Raw genomic sequence first — 18,786 nt, 5'->3', positions numbered from 1 at the left:
TCAGTCAGTCATTAACCTACAACTACTCGATGACTAAAAAGCAAACGTTGCTTGAGACTTTCTTTGGAAGCGGTGGTAGGGGACGTAAAAGGCCTCACGATAATGATAACGCAGAGACAGCTAAGGCCAAGACTGCAAAAAAAAAAGAAAGCTTCCTTCAACAGAAAATACGACGAGTTGTACATAAAATATGGCTTTATTTTGACCGGTGACTCGCACGCTTCAAGCCCCCTGTGTGTGATATGTGGAGACAAGCTGTCTAATAAGGCAATGAAGCCCTCAAAACTGCTTCGGCACCTTGAGTCCAAGCACCCTGCACTTAAAGACAAACGCATTGAGTTTTTTGAGCGAAAAAAACGTGAGCAAGCGGGACAGAAGCAAGTGCTGCCTGACCTGTTGGGAGAAGCTTCAACGTTGTTGAAGTTATCAATCACATCAAAGCAAAAGCCCTTAATTCATGTCTGTTTGAGCAGCTTTGCGAGGAAGTAGATGCAGAGCACAAACGTCTTCTCTTACGCACTGAAGTCAGGTGGCTATCAAGGGGGAGAGCCCTGGCCAGGGTTTTTGAGTTAAGAGAGCCACTACAGAGATTTCTTTCAGGAAAAAAAGTCACCACTGGCAGCACACTTCAGTGACGAGGAGTGGATAGCAAAACTCACTTATCTGTGTGACATCTTCAAGCTGCTCAATGAACTCAATTTGTCACTTCAGGGGAGAATGACAACTGTCTTCAAGTTGGCAGATAAAGTGTCTGCTTTCAAAACCAAACTGGAACTGTGGGGATGGTGAGTGGACAGGGGCATATTTGACATGTTCCGAACATTAGCTGGGATTTTGGGAGAGACTGAGGCTGCATCGTCCTTTTCACAGCTGGTGCGCGATCACCTATCTTCGCTGTGGACAGAATTTGAGCGTTACTTCCCAACCGCAAATGACCCAAGACGTGCAAAGGAATGGGTCCTTGACCCATTTGTGAATGTCCCCGGTGAATCATCTATGTCAGTGCGGGAAGATGATCAACTCCTCGAGCTTGCAAATGATGGTGGGCTGAAAATTATGTTTGACATAACATCTCTGCCGACATTCTGGATCAAAGTCAAGGCTGAATATCCTGAGAAAGCCACGAAAGCACTGAAAACGTTGCTTCCATTTCCAACATCATATCTCTACGAAGTGGGGTTTTCTGCAATGAATGCAACGAAAACTAAATTGCGGAATAGACTGGACATAAGGAACCCCCTTCGAGTATCGCTGTCTCCCATCACCCCTTGATGGGACTGTCTTGTTTCAGGGAAATAAGCCCAGGGCTCCCACTGATTCAGGGATATTGGTGTGTTGCAATGATTTTATATGTTCATACGAGGAGAATATGCGCTGTGTTTAATATCCAAATGTTACTTAAAACGTTACGATGCTATTGACTTATTAGTGACTTATAATTGACTTATCACTATATTCATGGGAGGAAAATATGTGCTGTGTGTTTAATATTAAATTCGTTAGATAAACCCTTTTAGAAACGAAATTGAGTGTATCAGCCACTTATAAGTGACCGAGAGTTGACTTATCACCTATATTCCGGTCGTGATTAACAATCCCCACCCCCAGTCGGCTGGTCCACAAGAATATTGTCAATATTAAACCAGTCTGCGGTGCAGAAAAGGTTGGGGACCCCTGTAATAAAGGATCGACCGTATTGAGTATTCATTCAGAAATGGTGACCTGTATCTGAGATAACTTCTGCAAGAGCAGGGAAGTTTGTGCAGTTTTCATTCGCCAGAAAAAGGTCAGTTCCTTTAAGCCGTTTTATTTCCTTCGTCATAAATCCTTTGAAGAATCAGCAGTAACACCACGTCTTCGAAGAAATCCATTTCCAGAGAAGTCTCTCCTTATTGACTGTGTAAATCACTTGGACTTTCGAATTTACCCTTTTAAGAACTGTTTTCGAATTTACCCTTTTAAGAACTGTTTTCAAATTTACCCTTTTAAGAACTGTTCCAGAGTTGGCGTATAGCAGTTCACTTCTGGTTAAGTTAGTCGTTGGAATACTTTTCTCTATTCTTGAGCAGAGTTTAATAAATGTTTGTTTGTTTTTTTTTATAAAACCTGACTCCATTGATAATTCATTGTTGCCAGTCACATGGAAAAGTGAACTAGTACACTTTGGAAGCTCTTATTTGAGGCCAGGGTTAATGGCAGGATTTTTCAAAGTGTGGAAGAACAGAGGTATCTTAGGGTCCATATCCCGCAAAGTTGCCACACAAATTGTTAGGGTAGTTAAGAACGTATACAATGTGTTGGCCTTCATTATTCAGGAGATTAAATTCAAGAGCCACAAGGTAATGTTGCAGCTCTATAAAAATCTTGGAGTATTGTTCAGTTTTGGTCGCCTCTTTTTAGAAAGAAAGTGGAGCTTTGGAGAGGATGCAAATGACTTGGGCAGAAGATTAAAAACGTCTGAAAGCACGTACCACCATGCCTAAGAACAGCTTCATCCTCACTGTTATAAAAATTGAATAGTTCTTGAGTACAATAAGGAAGTTTTGCCTCACCTGAAAGAACTGTTTGGTGCCCTGAACGGAGGTAAGAGAAGTGGTGAATGAGCAAGTGTAGTATTGCTGTCACTTGCCAAAATGTGCCATGTGGGAACTTAGTGCGGTGGGGTGGGGGGGGGGTGAATGTACAAGGGATTCACAGAGGCAATGATTGCTGTGGAAAGCGGAGAGTTATGTGGAGGTGTAAAGACATGTTTGGTGTTAGAATCCCCTTGAAGGTGGCACAGGTTGCAGAGAATGTTGTGTTGGATTTGGAGGCAGGGTAGGAAGAGGTATAGTCAAGATCGCCATGGTATTCGGTAGGTTTATAGAAGATGTCAGTAGACAGTTTAGATCTTCTTATAATGTGCTAAAGGAAAAACAAATTGGATGTCACACATAGAGGGTTGACTTGGTGAGAGGGCTGTTTATTTGTTTTGAGTTTTAACCACATTACTACCTTTACTGGTTTTCATTTCTTCTTTGATAATCTTGTTATTGTTATATGAGAAGTTTGTTTTTATATATATGTAATCTTAGAGCTGTGATCATTATTGATTTATTGGACTACCTTAAAACATTTTGTTTTAATTCACAGAATGGATATTGATGGTAATGTTAAGATCCATTGTCCTTGAAAACGTTTTAATGAGTTGCTGAATCAAGCTCTGCAGCATTTGTAGTGAATAGACTTAACAGAATTTTTACCTGTTAAGAATAAAAGAATGATGATTTTTCAAGTCAGTAGTTACAAATTAAACATGCTTGCTGTTCTTGGTCATCTTACCATTAGAGGTTGTGTATTTTAGGAGATGTTGTAATGGAAATATCTGATGGGTAATAGAAACATAGAAACATAGAAAATAAGTGCAGGAGTAGGCCATTCGGCCCTTCGAGCCTGCACCGCCATTTATTATGATCATGGCTGATCATCCAACTCAGAACCCTGTACCAGCCTTCCCTCCATACCCCCTGATCCCTTTAGCCACAAGGGCCATATCTAACTCTCTCTTAAATATAGCCAATGAACTGGCCTCAACTGTTTCCTGTGGCAGAGAATTCTACAGATTCACCACTCTGTGTGAAGAAGTTTTTCGTCATCTCGGTCCTAAAAGGCTTGCCCTGTGGGTGGAAGATGTCTATGTTTAAGATGATGAATAGGGGTCCAGATCGTGGGGAATGCTTAGTCCTGGATGAGTCCAAGCATTTTGAGAGTTCTTGGAGCTGTGCACATCCAGGCAATTTGATGACATTCTCTAAACTTATAAATAATAAGATATGGAAGGTGAGTCACTAAAATACTTAAGCCCTTAACCAGTCCTTGCGTTCATTTGAGATCAAAGAGACAGCAGATGTTGGAATCCGGAACAAAAAAAATCTCAAATATCTCAAAGGATTAAGTCACATCTGTGGAGACAAAAGATACAAGTTATTGCCTCAAGGTCTTGTACAATTCGATGCTTTGGATCAGACTGTGCATCAGGTTGACTGTTTCCATAGATGCTGCTTGACCCACTGAATTCTTAAAGCATAATGTATTTTTTCATTAGATTATTCATTCTGGTAGGGATCAGTTAGTTCTGTGATCAGTAATTCTCCCTTCGTAACCTAAAGATTTTTACTCCTCATGTATGTGAAGGATGTAAGAAATAAAGTCAATTCAATTCAATTCAATTCAGTTTTGAAAATTTGCTTTTGCTTAATGAATTTTGTATGTTCCCTGTAGATTTAGGATTAATGGTTTTAGAAGAAATAGCTTCTAAACTGCTTGCCACACCATTGGAAGGATGTAATTGTGCTGGAGAGAATACAGAGGAGATCTATCAGGATGTTGCCTGGACTAGAGGACTTTAGTTTTCAGGAGAGATCGGGTAGGATGCATTTGCCCTAGAGTGAAGGAGGTTGAGGGGTGACCTGATAGAAGTATAAAAAATTAGGAGTGATATATACAGGGTAGGTACTTAAACATTTTTGTTCACAATTGTGTAAACAAGTTCAGAGATTTAAGGTAGGATGGTGGAAGTTTAAAGTGGATCTGAGGGGAAAGTTTTTCACTCAGACAGTGGTTGATATTTAGAACATTTTTCCAAAGAAAGTGATGGGGGCTGTAGAATCACAATGAAGTGGAAGCGCAGCAAGCGGGCAGGGGTTCATGCTAGGCTGAAAACAAACCATAGCCAGCCGGTTCTCCAGTCCATTCTGCTCTCCAGTGTCCGCTCCTTGGACAATAAATTGGACTACATCCAACTCTAGTGGACTACTCGGTGTGAGTCTAGAGCCTGCTGCGTTTTTGTTTTTACAGAAACGTGGCTCAGCGACAGAGTTCCGGACGCCGCCATTCAACTAGACGGGCTCGCTTTGTTTCAGGCTGACGGAGATGCAGCTCTGTGCGTTAAGGCTCGCGGTGGTGGCTTGTGTGTATACATCAACACGGAATGGTGCAAGAACTCTGTGCTAGTCTCTAGTTACTGCTCATCGCTAGTGGAGTTTGTGACTGTTAGATGCAGACCTCGGGAATTAACCACTGTCCTTGTAGTCGGTCTGTACATTCCCCCCAGGCTAATGCTAAGGAGGCGCTCTGTGAACTGTATGGGGCTATTAGCGAACTGCAGAACGCATATCCTGATGGACTGTTTATTGTCGCCGGAGATTTCAACCATGCAAATCTCAAGTCAGTGCTCCCCAAATTCCATCAGCGTGTGGACTGATCATCAGCGAGAGGGGCGAATGCGATGGACCTTGTTGATACAAACATCCCTGACGCATACCGGGCAGATCCCCGCCCCCACCTTGGTTACTCAGACCACATCTCTGTTATGCTAATTCCAGCATACAAACCGCTCGTCAGACGCTCCAGACCAGTTCTGAAGCAGGTGAAAACCTGGCCAGCAGGAGCCATCTCTGCTCTTCAAGACTGCTTTGAGCACACTGACTGGCACACGTTCAGGGAGGCTGCAACCAATGGCGACTCCATCAACTTAGAGGAATACACAGCATCAGTGACTAGCTACATCAGCAAGTGCATTGATGACGTCACTGTGTCCAAGACCATCACTATACGCTCCAACCAGAAACCATGGATGACCACGGAGGTGCGTGTGCTGCTGAGGACCTGAGACTCCGCCTTCAGAGCAGGTGACAAGGCAGCCCTAACAACAGCGAGGGCCAAACTGTCCCGGGCCATCAGAGAGGCAAAGCGTGCACATGCCCAGCGAATCCACAGCCATTTCCAGGACAGTGGTGACATGCGGTGCATGTGGAAGGGCATCCAGGACATCACCAACTACAGGACAACATCACCTGCCTGTGCTGGTGATGCCTCTCTCCCAGATGCGCTGAACAACTTCTATGCTCGTTTTGAGGCGGAAAATGATGTGGTGGCGAGGAAGACCACCCCTCCTCCCAATGACCAGGTGCTGTGTCTTACCGTGGCTGATGTGAGGAAAACTCTATGCAGGGTCAATCCACGGAAGGCTTCTGGACCAGACAATATTCCTGGCAGAGTGCTCAGCGGATGTACAGACCAGCTGGCAGATGTTCTCACTGATATCTTCAACATCTCTCTGAGCAGCGTCATCGTTCCAACGTGCTTCAAGGCCACCACCATCGTCCCAGTGCCGAAGAAGTCTCTAGTGTCCTGCCTCAATGACTACTGTCCCGTTGCACTCATATCCATCATCATGAAGTGTTTTGAGAGGCTTATCATGAGGCACATCAAGGCCCTGCTGCCCCCCTCATTGGACCCCCTGCAGTTCACGTATCGTCCCAACTGCTCAACAGGCGATGCCATCGCCACCACCTCTCACCCTGGCTCTCACCCACTTGGACAAAAAAGATACGTACGTTGGAATACTGTTCATAGATTTCAGTTCAGCATTCAACACAATCATTCCTCAGCACTTGATTGGAAAGCTGAGCCTGCTGGACCTGGATATCTCCCTCTGCAACTGGATTCTAGACATCCTGACTGGGAGACCTCAGTCAGTTCGGATTGGGAGCAGCATCTCCAACACCACCACACTGAGCACGGGGGGGGGGGGGGGCCAGGGCTGTGTGCTCAGTCCACTGCTGTTCACTCCTGCTGACCCATGACTGTGCAGCAACATCATCAAGTTCGCCGATGACGCGACTGGTGGGTCTCATTTGCAAGAACGACGAGCCGGCGTACAGAGAAGAGCTGCAGTGGCTAACGGACTGGTGCAGAGCCGTCAACCTGTATTTGAATGTGAACAAAACAAAAGAGGTGGTTGTTGACTCCAGGAGAGCATGGAGTGACCACTCTCTGGTGAACATCGATGGCTCCTCCATAGTGATCGTTAAGAGCACCAAATTTCTTGGTGTTCACCTGGCGGAGAATCTCACCTGGTCCCTCAACACCAGCTCCATAGCCAAGAAAGCCCAGCGGCGTCTCTACTTTCTGCGAAGGCTGAGAAAAGTCCATCTTCTACCCTCCATCCTCACCACATTCTACAGAGGATGTATTGAGAGTATCCTGAGCAGCTGCATTACTGCCTGGTTCAGAAATTGCACCGTCTCGGATCGCAAGACCCTGGAGCGGATAGTGCGGTCAGCTGAAGGGATCATTGGGGTTTCTCTTTCCGCCATTACAGTCATTTACACTACATGCTGCATCCCCAAAGCTAACAGCATTGTGAAGGACTCCACGCACCCCTCATACAAACTCTTCTTCCTCCTGCCATCTGGCAAAAGGTCCCGAATCATTCGGGTTCTCACGACCAGACAGTTTCTTCCCCCAAGCCATTAGACTCCTGAATTCCCAGAGCCTAGTCTGACACCGACCTACATACATACATACATACACACACACACGCACACACACACACACACACACCCCTGAACACCACTCCCTTTGCAATTTTTGCTAATTTCTTTCTCAATTCCTGCTAAAACACTATATACATTTACATCATTTATTATTATGTTGTAATTTGTCCTTTACTGTGCCTGTTTTCTTGTTTATTAATTATTGTACAGTCTTGCACTGTTTTGTGCACTCTATGTAGTCCCGTGTAGGTCTGAAGTCTAATGTAGTTTTGTGTTGTGTTGAGGAACGTTGTTTGTTTTTACTGTGTACTGTACCAGCAGTTATGGTTGAAATGACAATAAAAGCAACTTGACTTGACTTTAAGAGACATCTAGACAGGCATTTGAATAGGCAGGGCATAGTAGGATATGGACCCAAATTGGATTAGTATAAGTGTGCGTATCATTCGCCATAGACATGTGGATCGAAGGGTCCTGTTTTGTACTATGTAACTCTCCGACATAAGGGATAATATATAATGGAAAACAATGAAATGACTGAGTTTTTGAATAAACATTTTGGTTCTGTTCTGTTTTCACAGAAGAGGATACAAGTAATGCAAAGGAATGGTAGGGAACCAAGAGTCCAATAAAAAGGAGGAATTAAAGGAAATAAGTGTTAGAAATAGCGCTGGAGAAGTTAATGGAATGGAAAGCCCATTTATCCTCAAGATCTGATGGTCTTTGTTACAGGGCAGTAAGAAAAGTAGAGATAGAAATAGTGGATGCATTTGTGTCAGTGTACAAATCTGTAAAGATTATGGAAGAGTTCCTTCAACTGGAAATTGGCAGATATAACTACACTACTTTGAAAAAGTGGAAAAGGGAAAATGGGGAGCTGCAGGCCAACCAGCTACATTATTAGTGAAGATGCCATTCTATTATAAAGGATGTGATTCCAGAACACTTGGAAAATACAAAGTGTATAAGCAGGATTAGACATGGTCAACATGGCTTTATGAAAGGGCAATCACATTTGACAAACATTCTTGAGGATTTTTCGAAGATTGGAAGGTATGTGCTGAAGAGGGGTATACTTACCAAAAGGAGTGCAAAGAAGATTCATCATACTGATTGTTGGGCTGACAGGATTGTTGTATGAGGAGAAATTGGTTTAACTAGATTGGTAATTAGTGAAATTTAACTGAGATCACATAAAAACTTAGAAAATTCAGGGCAAACAACAGGAATCCTGCAGATGCTGGAAATTCAAGCAACACACATCAAAGTTGCTGGTGAATGCAGCAGGCCAGGCAGCATCTATAGGAAGAGGTGCAGTCAACGTTTCAGGCCGAGACCCTTCGTCAGGACTAACTTGAAGGAAGAGTGAGTAAGGGATTTGAAGATTCAAGGCCACATAGTTTGAATGGCTAAGGAGAGTGGAGACTAGAATGAGAATTCGTAGAATACAAGATGGGGCAGATTTGGGACTGTGGGAAGGAGGAGCACCATAATGAGGTGATAGGCAGGTGAGAGGAAGAGGACGGATAAGAGGGGAGCCAAAATGGGAAATGGAAAACGAGAAGTGGGAGGGGAGAGAAATACTGGAAGTTGGGGAAATCAATGTTTATACTGTCAGGTTGGAGGCTATGCAGACGGAATATGAGGTGTTGCTCCTCCAACCTGACAGTGGCCCCATTGTGGCATTCCTCAAATTGTTGTACAGGTATAGTTTAATTCTGGAGTATTTTTTTTCAGTTTGACTTTCAGGATGTAGGTTTTTCACCCATTTCTTGAAAATAACTGGATTGATTTACCTGAGAGTGGGGATCTTGGGAGGAGACTAAAATAAATTATCCCTCTGACATTTCAGACTGTAGATCTTTGTAACTGTGTTAATTTTATCCTTGACACTTGTGTTCAGGGCTTTGCCATTATTAGAGCTTCTCCTTCTCCTAAGCTGATTAGTTTTCTTCTGGATGCAGCAGGAGTGCAGAGTTTTGATTTGATTTCTTGATGTAAGATTACTTAACCTTTTCCTTTAACTGGTGGTTTCATTTAACAGCATTTAGCATTTGAAGTGTGCATTCCAGATAGACGTCGTAATTTTAGGTCCATTGATGCTGATCAAAAGCGTTCATTGAACCAAGTTTGGTCCCCTGGTTTGATGGTTACGGTTGTATTGCAGAGAAGGTTGGTCATAAAATTGTTGGATTATTTTTGTGGATTAAGGTTGTATTACTACTAAGGCCAGCAATGCTTCATGGATTTCAGTTTGACCCGCTAATTTTGTATCTAACGTATCTAGTATGATAGGGCTACATAGCATGAAAGATCATAACATAAGAACATAAGAAATAGGAGCAAGTGTAGGCCATCTGGGCCATCGAACCTGCCCCGCTATTCAATAAGATTATGGCTGATCTGTCCATAAACTCAGCTCCATCTTCTTGCCTTTTCCCCATAACCCTTAATTCCCCTACTATATAAAAAACTATCTAACTGTATCTTAAGTATATTTAGTGAAGAAGCCTCAACTGCATCCCTGGGCAGAGAATTCCACAGATTCACCACTCTCTGGAAAAAAACAGTTCCTCCTCATCTCCATCCTAAATCTTCTCTCCTGAATCTTGAGGCAATGTCTTCCAGTTCTAGTCTCACCTACCAATGGAAACAACTTTCCTATGCTCTGTCCGCCAGAGAAAGCAGGATCTCCCAGTGGCCACACATTTTAATTCCACATCCCATTCCCATTCTGACATGTCTATCCACGGCCTCCTCTACTGTAAAGATGAAGCCACACTCAGGTTGGCGGAACAACACCTTATATTCCATCTGGGTAGCCTCCAACCTGATGGCATGAACATTGACTTCTCTAACTTCCGCTAATGCCCCACCTCCCCCTCGTACCCCATCCGTTATTTATTTTTATACACACACATTCTTTCTCTCACTCTCCTTTTTCTCCCTCTGTCCCTCTGACTATACCCCTTGCCCATCCTCGAGGTCCCCTCCCCCCCATCTTTCTCCCCGGGCCTCCTGTCCCATGATCCTCTCAATTCCCCTTTGCCAATCACCTGTCCAGCTCTTGGCTCCATCCCTCCCCCTGCTGTCTTCTCCTATCATTTTGGATCTCCCCCTCCCCCTCCCACTTTCATATCTCTTACTAACTCTTCCTTCAGTTAGTCCTGACGAAGGGTCTCGGCCTGAAACGTCGACTGTACCTCTTCCTAGAGATGCTACCTGGCCTGCTGCGTTCACCAGCAACTTTGATGTGTGTTGTTTGAAACAACTTTCCTACTACTATCTTATCTATCCCCTTCAAAATTTTGTATGTTTCTATAAGATCCCCTCTCATTCTTCTGAATTCCAGAGAATATAGTCCCAGGTGACTCAATCTCTCCTCATAGGTTAACCCCTTCATCCCTGGAATCATCCTGTGAACCTCCTCTGCACTGCCTCCAAAGCCAGTATATCTTTCTTCAAGTATGGAGACCAGAACTGCACACAGTACTCCAGGTGTGGCCTCACCAATACCCTGTGTAGTTGCAGCATGACCTCTCTGCTCTTGAATTCAATCCGTCAAGCAATGAAGACCAACGTTCCGTTTGCCTTCTTAATAACCTGATGTACCTGCAAGCCAACTTTTTGTGTTTCATGAACAAGCACTCCCAAGTCCCTCTGCACAACAGTGTGCTGCAATCTTTCACCATTTAAATAATAATCTGCTCTTCTATTATTCCTTCCAAAGTGGATGATCTCACATTTACCAACATTGTATTCCATCTGCCAGACCTTGGCCCACTCAGTTAACCTATCTATATCCCTCTTCAGACTCTCTACATGCTCTGTACAGTTTGCTTCTCCACTCAGTTTAATGTCATCAGCAAATTTTGCTGTGCTACATTCAGTCCCCTCTTCCAAATCATCAATGTAAATGGTGTCCTTGGTGTGAGGATAGGACTTAATTTTGATAATGCTTGCTTTATCTATCATAATTAATGCACTAAACATCAGGAAGACTAAGGAATTGATTGTGGACTTCGGGAGGGCGAAGTCGGGAGAACACACCATTTTTTTGAGAAGTCAGTAGTAGACAGGATCTACCCCGGGCCCGACACATTGATGCAATCACAAATAAGGTATACCAGCAGCTATACTTCATTTGGAGTTTGTGGACATTTGGTATGTCACCAAAACCTCAAGTAAAATTTATGCAGATGTATGGTGGAGAGCATTCTGTTTGGTTGCACCACTGTCTGACATGGAAGCTCCTGTGTGCAGGATTGAATCAGGCTGCAGAGGGTTATAGACTTAGCTAGCTCCATCAGGGGCACAGCCCTCCCCACCATTGAGGACATCTTCAAAAAATGGTGTCTCAAGAAGGCAGCATCAACATTAAGGACTGTCACCATCCAGGAAATGCCCTCATTCATTACTACCATTAGGGAGGAGGTACAGAAGCCTAAAGACCCACACTCAACGTTTTAGGATTAACTTAATCCCCTCTGCCTCTGCCTGTCCATCCCATGACAGAAAATGTCTTAAGTTCTGTATTTTTTTGCACAATTTACTAGATTTTGTTTGTAACTTATAGTGTTCTTCATGTCTTACACTGAACTGCTACCACAAAACAACAAATGTCATGGCATCAGTCGATGATAATAAACCTGAATCTTATAGATCAATCTGTTGGGTTTTCTGTACATTAATTCTTGCACTCTGATTTTATGAAACAGGAAAATGACATCTTTTTGGGTTGGGAGAAAGGAACATCCAAGAAATGGGGAAAAGGGAAAAAAAAGTGTTCAGACCTGAGTCTTGAGGAAATGAAGAAACAGGCTGCTGTTCAGTGTCTGCGTTCTGCCTCTGATGAAGTAAGTACAACTATAAAACCAAACATCTTAAGAAAATTGCTGTGAGAGCATAATTTTGAAAGAAATGTTTTACTTTTATTCTGCTCTGCTCAATTTGAAATTTTTTTTCCTTAATTGCACACAGAAACAAAACAGAAAAGAGCAAGAAACACTCACAACATGCTGGAGGAACTCAGCAGGTCAGGCAGCATCCGTGGAAAAGATCGATCGATGTTTCGGGCCGGAACCCTTCGTCAGGACTGTAGAGGGAAGGGACAGAGGCCCTATAAAGAAGGTGGGGGGAGGGTGGGAAGGAGAAGGCTGGTAGGTTCCAGGTGAAAAACCAGTAAGGGGAAAGATAAAGGGGTGGAGGAGGGGAAGCAGGGAGGTGATAGGCAGGAAAGGTGAAGAAGGAATAGGGGAAAACACAATGGGTAGTAGAAGGAGGCGGAACCATGAGGGAGGTGATAGGCAGCTGGGGGAGGGGGTAGAGTGACATAGGGATAGGGGGAGGGAATTACCGGAAGTTGGAGAGTTCTATATTCATACCAAGGGGCTGGAGACTACCAAGACGGTATATGAGGTGTTGCTCCTCCATCCTGAGTTTTGCCTCATCATGGCAGTAGAGGAGGCCATGTATGGACATATCTGAATGGGAGTGGGAAGCAGAGTTGAAGTGGGTGGCCACTGGGAGATCCTGACAGAGCGGAGGTGCTTGACGGATGCTGCCTGACCTGCTGAGTTCCTCCAGCGTGTTGTGAGTGTTGCTTTGACTCCAGCGTCTGCAGATTATTTTGTGTTTAGAAAAGAGCAAGAGAAAGCCATGCAGCTCTTTTGAATTTACTCTTATTTAATAGCTGATTCTCTCTCTCTCTCTCTCTCCTCTCTCCTCCCTCTCTCTCCTCCCTCTCTCTCCTCCCTCTCTCTCCTCCCTCTCTCTCCTCCCTCTCTCTCCTCCCTCTCTCTCCTCCCTCTCTCTCCTCCCTCTCCTCTCTCGCTCTCTCTCCTCTCTCGCTCTCTCTCCTCTCTCGCTCTCTCTCTCTCTCGCTCTCTCCTCTCTCCTCTCTCTCTCTCTCCTCTCTCTCCTCCCTCCCCTCTCCCTCCCCTCTCCCTCCCCTCTCCCTCCCCTCTCCCTCCCTCTCTCCCTCCCTCTCTCCCTCCCTCTCTCCCTCCCTCTCTCCCTCCCTCTCTCCCTCCCTCTCTCCCTCCCTCTCTCCCCTCTCTCTCTCTCCCCCCTCTCTCTCTCCCCCTCTCTCTCTCCCCCCTCTCTCTCTCCCCTCTCCCCTCTCTCTCCCCTCTCCCCTCTCTCTCTCCCCTCTCCCCTCTCTCTCTCCCCTCTCTAAATTTTTATTTAAAATTTTGTTTATCAGGAGTTCTGGTAATATCTATTGTTAACCATGATAACTATGGCAAGCAAAGGCACATAGAAATGAGATAGGATGGAATCATAAATTAAGTAATCTCCCAATCTTGTGATCCCATGATCTTTTATCACTTAATCAGCTGCTTAAAAGGAGCATGGTATTTCCTTAATTGTAGCAGGAAAAGAACATGATCAATCTCTATCAGTATTTGTTAACAAAACATTGACTTTGTACAGTATATATTTCACTACAAAATATGGAGAAAACCTTTTCAAATCCCAAACAGATTTTATTCTGATACTTAATATCTTTCAATTGCTTTTCATTTTATTTTTTTCATTTTAAAATTTTAATAAATTGTCTGTGGGGCTTATTTGAAGGTATCAGAAAGTAAAAACCTTTAATGTTTCATATTTGTTGTTCATTCCCTTATACTCTGGTGAATATTTCAGTCATCATCGAAGTGTTAGCTGGGAGATACTGGCAGATTTTCATTTAGTTTCCCTATATACAATAATGTACAGGTGAATAGTTTTGTTTTTGAACATTTGGATAAAATTGAATCATGATTTGTTTTTTTTCTAGTCAAAGTTCTATAATTCTGGTGCTTTGTTTTTTGTTTCCTAGAATATTGCAATATTTTAGTTTCGTCAGGGAGATAAAATTCCCCCGGTTTGAAGGTGATTTATGAGACAGTTTCATTCTTGTTTATATTCACCATATAGTGTTCACCGTGAAGGTGAATAAAATTTTCAACTTGTACTCTGTCCAGCTAAGTCATATGTATTTGAATTTGCCATGATTGAGGAACATGGAAAAATGCAATTTTTAGACAACCCAAAGTGTTTCACAAATTCTGAAACACTTTGAGAGCATGGTTATTGTTGGAATGTATAATATGCTGCCATTCTGATTGTAACAGAAGCATTTAGACTCAATGCAAACTGCAGCCGTAGGGAATCATTCTGCTTTAAGATACTTCATGTGGATTGGCAGCTGATCTTCATAACAGCTGTTTAATCTGCTTCAGACATTCTTCATGTTAAAGGCATTTATCTGTCATGCTGCACAAGTGCTATCCCTGATTAAGGGCACTACTGGATGCAGTGAAGCACAGAAGTCAGACTTGTCCAACACCCAGAATTATGCCTTGATAAGGAGAAAAGTTTCATTGTGTTAGACATGCTTTTCAATTACTTGTGTTAATATTTGCAATAATTGTTTTCTTTTAGCTCCTTATATATGTACTTACCAGGTTTACTTAATTGTGTAAGCACGAGGAGGAAAATATTTTGTTCCTTGCATTCGCTTTCAATTGTAACCACTAAATTTTCAGATGGTTCACCCGCTTGGATTTTACTGGCTGACTGTTACATTGTGTTTTGATTTCTTTTTGAAAGTTTAAGTCAATGAAATATTTTGTTTATCAAGATCTTGATCACCCTTGATTTGGTTTTGTCAGGTCTGAGCAACTCCTTGTGTGCTTTGGATTTCTGTTTGGCTGTTGGAATTTTGTGAACTTGGACAGGTTCACTACCCTCTGGCTAAAGAAATTCCTCCTCATCTCTGTTGTAAATGGATGCCCCTCTATTCAGAGGCTATGCCCTCTTGTCCTCGAGCCACCCTACCCCAATGTAGGAAGCATCCTTTCCATGTCAACTTATATAGGCTTTTCAATATCTAATAGATTTCAATGAGGTCCCCTTCATTTTTCTAAACTCTAGTGAGTATAGGCTTGGAGCCATCAAATGCTGCTCGTACATTAATTCTATCAGTCCTGGGACCCTTGCCTCCAATGTGTTGATGCAAATGATGCATTTTACAGTGTGTTTTGTTGTTTCCATGTGTATGTGACAAATAAAGTTAATATTTTAAATCTTTAATCTTAAAAAGATCTTTGCTATCCTGTGCTGCATAATTTCTTTACTGTCAACTCTCTTCTGATCATCCTTTCGTTGCTCCTTTTTTTGGCTTTTTGAACAGTGACTATTTATCACAATTAAGGCCTCTAATTTGATCATTGAAGAGAATCGAGCCATAATTTGAAATTACTGAGAGGTGTGAATTATAAATTCCATTTTGAAATTGGTCGTTTTTGATTCAAGGTCTTGTAACTGCAGCATGGCAGAGATTCATGTCACTTATCATTTTAGCTAGAAGCATAATCAATGACAGTTGCTCATGCAATAACTTCCAACCTTCTCATACTTTCACTTCAATAATTCTAATGGAGGATATATTTTCATACCATGTTTATTCTAAAGTTCACTTCACCAAATTTAAAAAAAACAAGCGAAAATGGGTATTCTGTGTTCTTTTTAGGTTAGCTTTGAATATTTCTATTCCAGTAAAAATTAATGTAAACAGGGTTGAGCTTGGTAGCTCAACCATGCTAATATTAATGTCTTTTTAATGAAATTTGTGCAGAAATAGTATCTGTGGATCTGTTGTCAAGGTATGGCAATGCACCCCCCCTTTACTATTTGTTTAAAATGAGTTGGGAGGGCAGGGATAAAATGCTTGTATTTCACTGCAGAGCAATCTCCCAAGGCATTTTTGTGTCATAGTAGTACCTCAAAAGTGTGACTGCCACAAGGCATGGAGCTTCTGCAAAAATATTAATAGATTTAATGTACTGGTTCGCTACCCTAAAATGAATCATTGTATTCAAGAAATATGGAGTGGCAAGGTAGCATAGTGGTTAGCTCAACACCTTACAGTACCAGTGACCTGGGTTCAGTTTCTGCTGCTGTCTTTAAGGAGTTTGTGCGTTCTCCATGTGACCACGTGGGTTTCCTCCAGGTGCTCCAATCTCCTCTCACAGTCCGAAGACATACCAGTTGACAAGACGTCATTGTAAATTGTCCCGTGATAGAACTAGGTTTAAATTGGGGGAATACTGGGCGGTGAGGCTCGAAGGGCCTATCCTGCGCTATATCTCAATAAATAAAAATAAAGAAAGCAACAGAATAGGACATATCCAAAAAGGCAGACAAAAATAAATGGATTATACAGGGAAAAGGCTAAAAATTTAAGTTGCAGTTTCGAAAAGAGTACTAATCTTCATGCTGTTGATGAAAAATCTGATAATGATAAGAGTGACACAGGACTGTGTAGCCTAGGAGTTCAAAATGAGTTTGAATGGCATTTCAAAGATACTGAACTGAAGCCAGCAGATATCCAACAAAGAACTTATCCTGGGAAAAAGATGACTTCCGTATGAATGACATTCATAACAATGAAATATAACAACCAACAAGCCCCATTGTGATTAAAAACAGGAAGCCCTGTTTTATGGGGCTGTGATAGGCTTTGACAACTACAAATTGTTTGGAGATTCACCTAGCATTTCCATGCCACATCCCTCCTGCAACAGAGATAACTGAAAGTGAATTGAAGGTACTGGATGATACCACAGCAGTGTTTAAGGATGGCATTGGAAGACTCACATATCAAAGGTGAAATAGTGTTAAATGAAAATGTCACACCTGTTATGTTACTTCTATTTAAACATTCCATGGGTTAACAACAAAGAATCATATTCTGGAAGAATTAGAGAACTTTTATTTACAGAAATAAAACAAACACATCTTGACCCTGCCACATGCTGATACATTCAGGCAAACCCCATGCATGCTCAGTGCTGTCCAATCATGTACTGGCACATCATTGCACGTGATATCACCACAACACCCAAGTTTACAAAGCCCGTCCTGTTCCTTATACCTTCTGTGATAAAGTTGCTAGTGAGCTAAATCGCATGGAGGCTGAAGGAATTCTTTCCATGGCCAGGTGGCACCCATGAGCAATGCCAGTTGTCCCAGTAAAGCCAAGAAAAATGGATATGGCAGGATCTGTGGGGATTTTAAGTTCACCATCAACTTTGTACTGAAAGTAGATCGATGCCCTGTGCCCAGGATAGAGGATATTTTTGCAAACTTTTCTGAAGGGAAGCACTTCAGTAAAGTGGAATTAGCTGAGGCCAACCAACAGGTGGAGATGGAAGAAAAGTCCCAAGTGTTTCTCACCATCAACACCCACAAAGGGCTTTCTCGCTATAATAGGCTTATTTTTTGAGTAGCATCTGAACGTGTAGTCTGGCAGACAACTATTGACCAGGTGCTGTGAGGTTGTCCAGACACTCAATGTTACCTGGATGACATCATTGTTACTGGTGAATGATGAGGAGCATCTCGAAAATCTCAAGACAGTGTTAAAAAAATTAGAAGATTATGAGCTCAGAGCACAATGCAACAAGTATGAATTCTTTAAACCAAGCATCACTTTCTGTGGTCACACCATTGATGCACAAGGTTTACATAATTGTGTTGAGACAATTCAAGTAGTGATGGATGCCCAAGGCCAAAGGACATGTCACAGTTGTGGTCCTTTTTAGGATTTGTCAATCACTTTAATAGGCTCCTGCCAAACCTAGCTACTGTGCTCCACCCTTTGATCTCATTACTACAGATCGGGAAGAAATGGGAATGGACAAAGCAGTGTGAGGTGGCTTTCAAAAAGGTAAAGGAAATGGTAATGTCAGACTCTATAATCACACATTTTGATCCACATTGTCTAGTAAAGCTTGTGTATGACGCTTTGCCTTATGCTATAGAAGCAGTCATGTCACATGACTGAAGTGAACGTCATTAGTCTTTGTAAAGCATTCCCTTAACATTGCAGAGAAAATAAGTGCACAGATTAACAGAGGCCTTGAGTCTGGTTTGAGCTGTAAAGCATTTCAACCTGTATCTGTATGGGAGAGTGTTCATCCTGATTTCTGATCATCAATCACTAGCATCCATTGTCAATCTATAGCTGTGACAGTTGGGGGCTCCTCAAACAAGAAGGTTCGATGTTTCACTCCTCAACAAGCAGTTCTGGCAAGGGACTACAGAAGTGATCAAAATGAGTAGTTGGAAAGGTTAAGGACAGAATGGTACAACTTTCCTACACAGTGGAGATTGTGTCTGATATCATCTGGAGATGACAAATTGATCAGTTGAGGAGAGCAGAGTCAGTTGTTCCAGGGAAACATATCCAAAGCAGTCGGAACCACTTCCTAGAACCAACTTCTACAACCACTGTGGAGGAGGTCCCAGGACTGGAGATTGTTTCACACCTTGTTAGGAAAGTCGTTGTCTAACAAGAGTAAGAAATCCTCCATATAGAGTAAATCTTGAGGCCCGTATATGACAACTTAAGATTTACTGTGCTATGGATGTCTGTATAGTAGTTGTATTATGTAGTATGCTCTGTATATAGTTG

At 42.6% G+C, this 18,786-nt stretch overlaps 1 protein-coding gene across 3 annotated transcripts in view; it reads left to right on the top strand.

Moving 5' to 3' along the window:
• kiaa0232 (KIAA0232 ortholog) overlaps positions 1 to 18,786 on the top strand; it is a 162,079-nt gene that overhangs the window by 59,155 nt on the left and 84,138 nt on the right. For all 3 annotated transcript variants that reach the window (XM_063046673.1, XM_063046671.1, XM_063046672.1), the window contains exon 3: positions 12,038 to 12,175. In XM_063046673.1, the coding sequence (XP_062902743.1) occupies positions 12,038 to 12,175 (138 nt within the window). The remainder of the gene's footprint in view (positions 1 to 12,037; positions 12,176 to 18,786) is intronic.

Source organism: Mobula hypostoma, chromosome 4, assembly GCF_963921235.1.
Source record: "Mobula hypostoma chromosome 4, sMobHyp1.1, whole genome shotgun sequence".
NCBI classification, from domain to species: domain Eukaryota; kingdom Metazoa; phylum Chordata; class Chondrichthyes; order Myliobatiformes; family Myliobatidae; genus Mobula; species Mobula hypostoma.
Note: the sequence above shows the minus strand (reverse complement) of the source record. Positions and strands in the feature narration are given on the sequence as shown.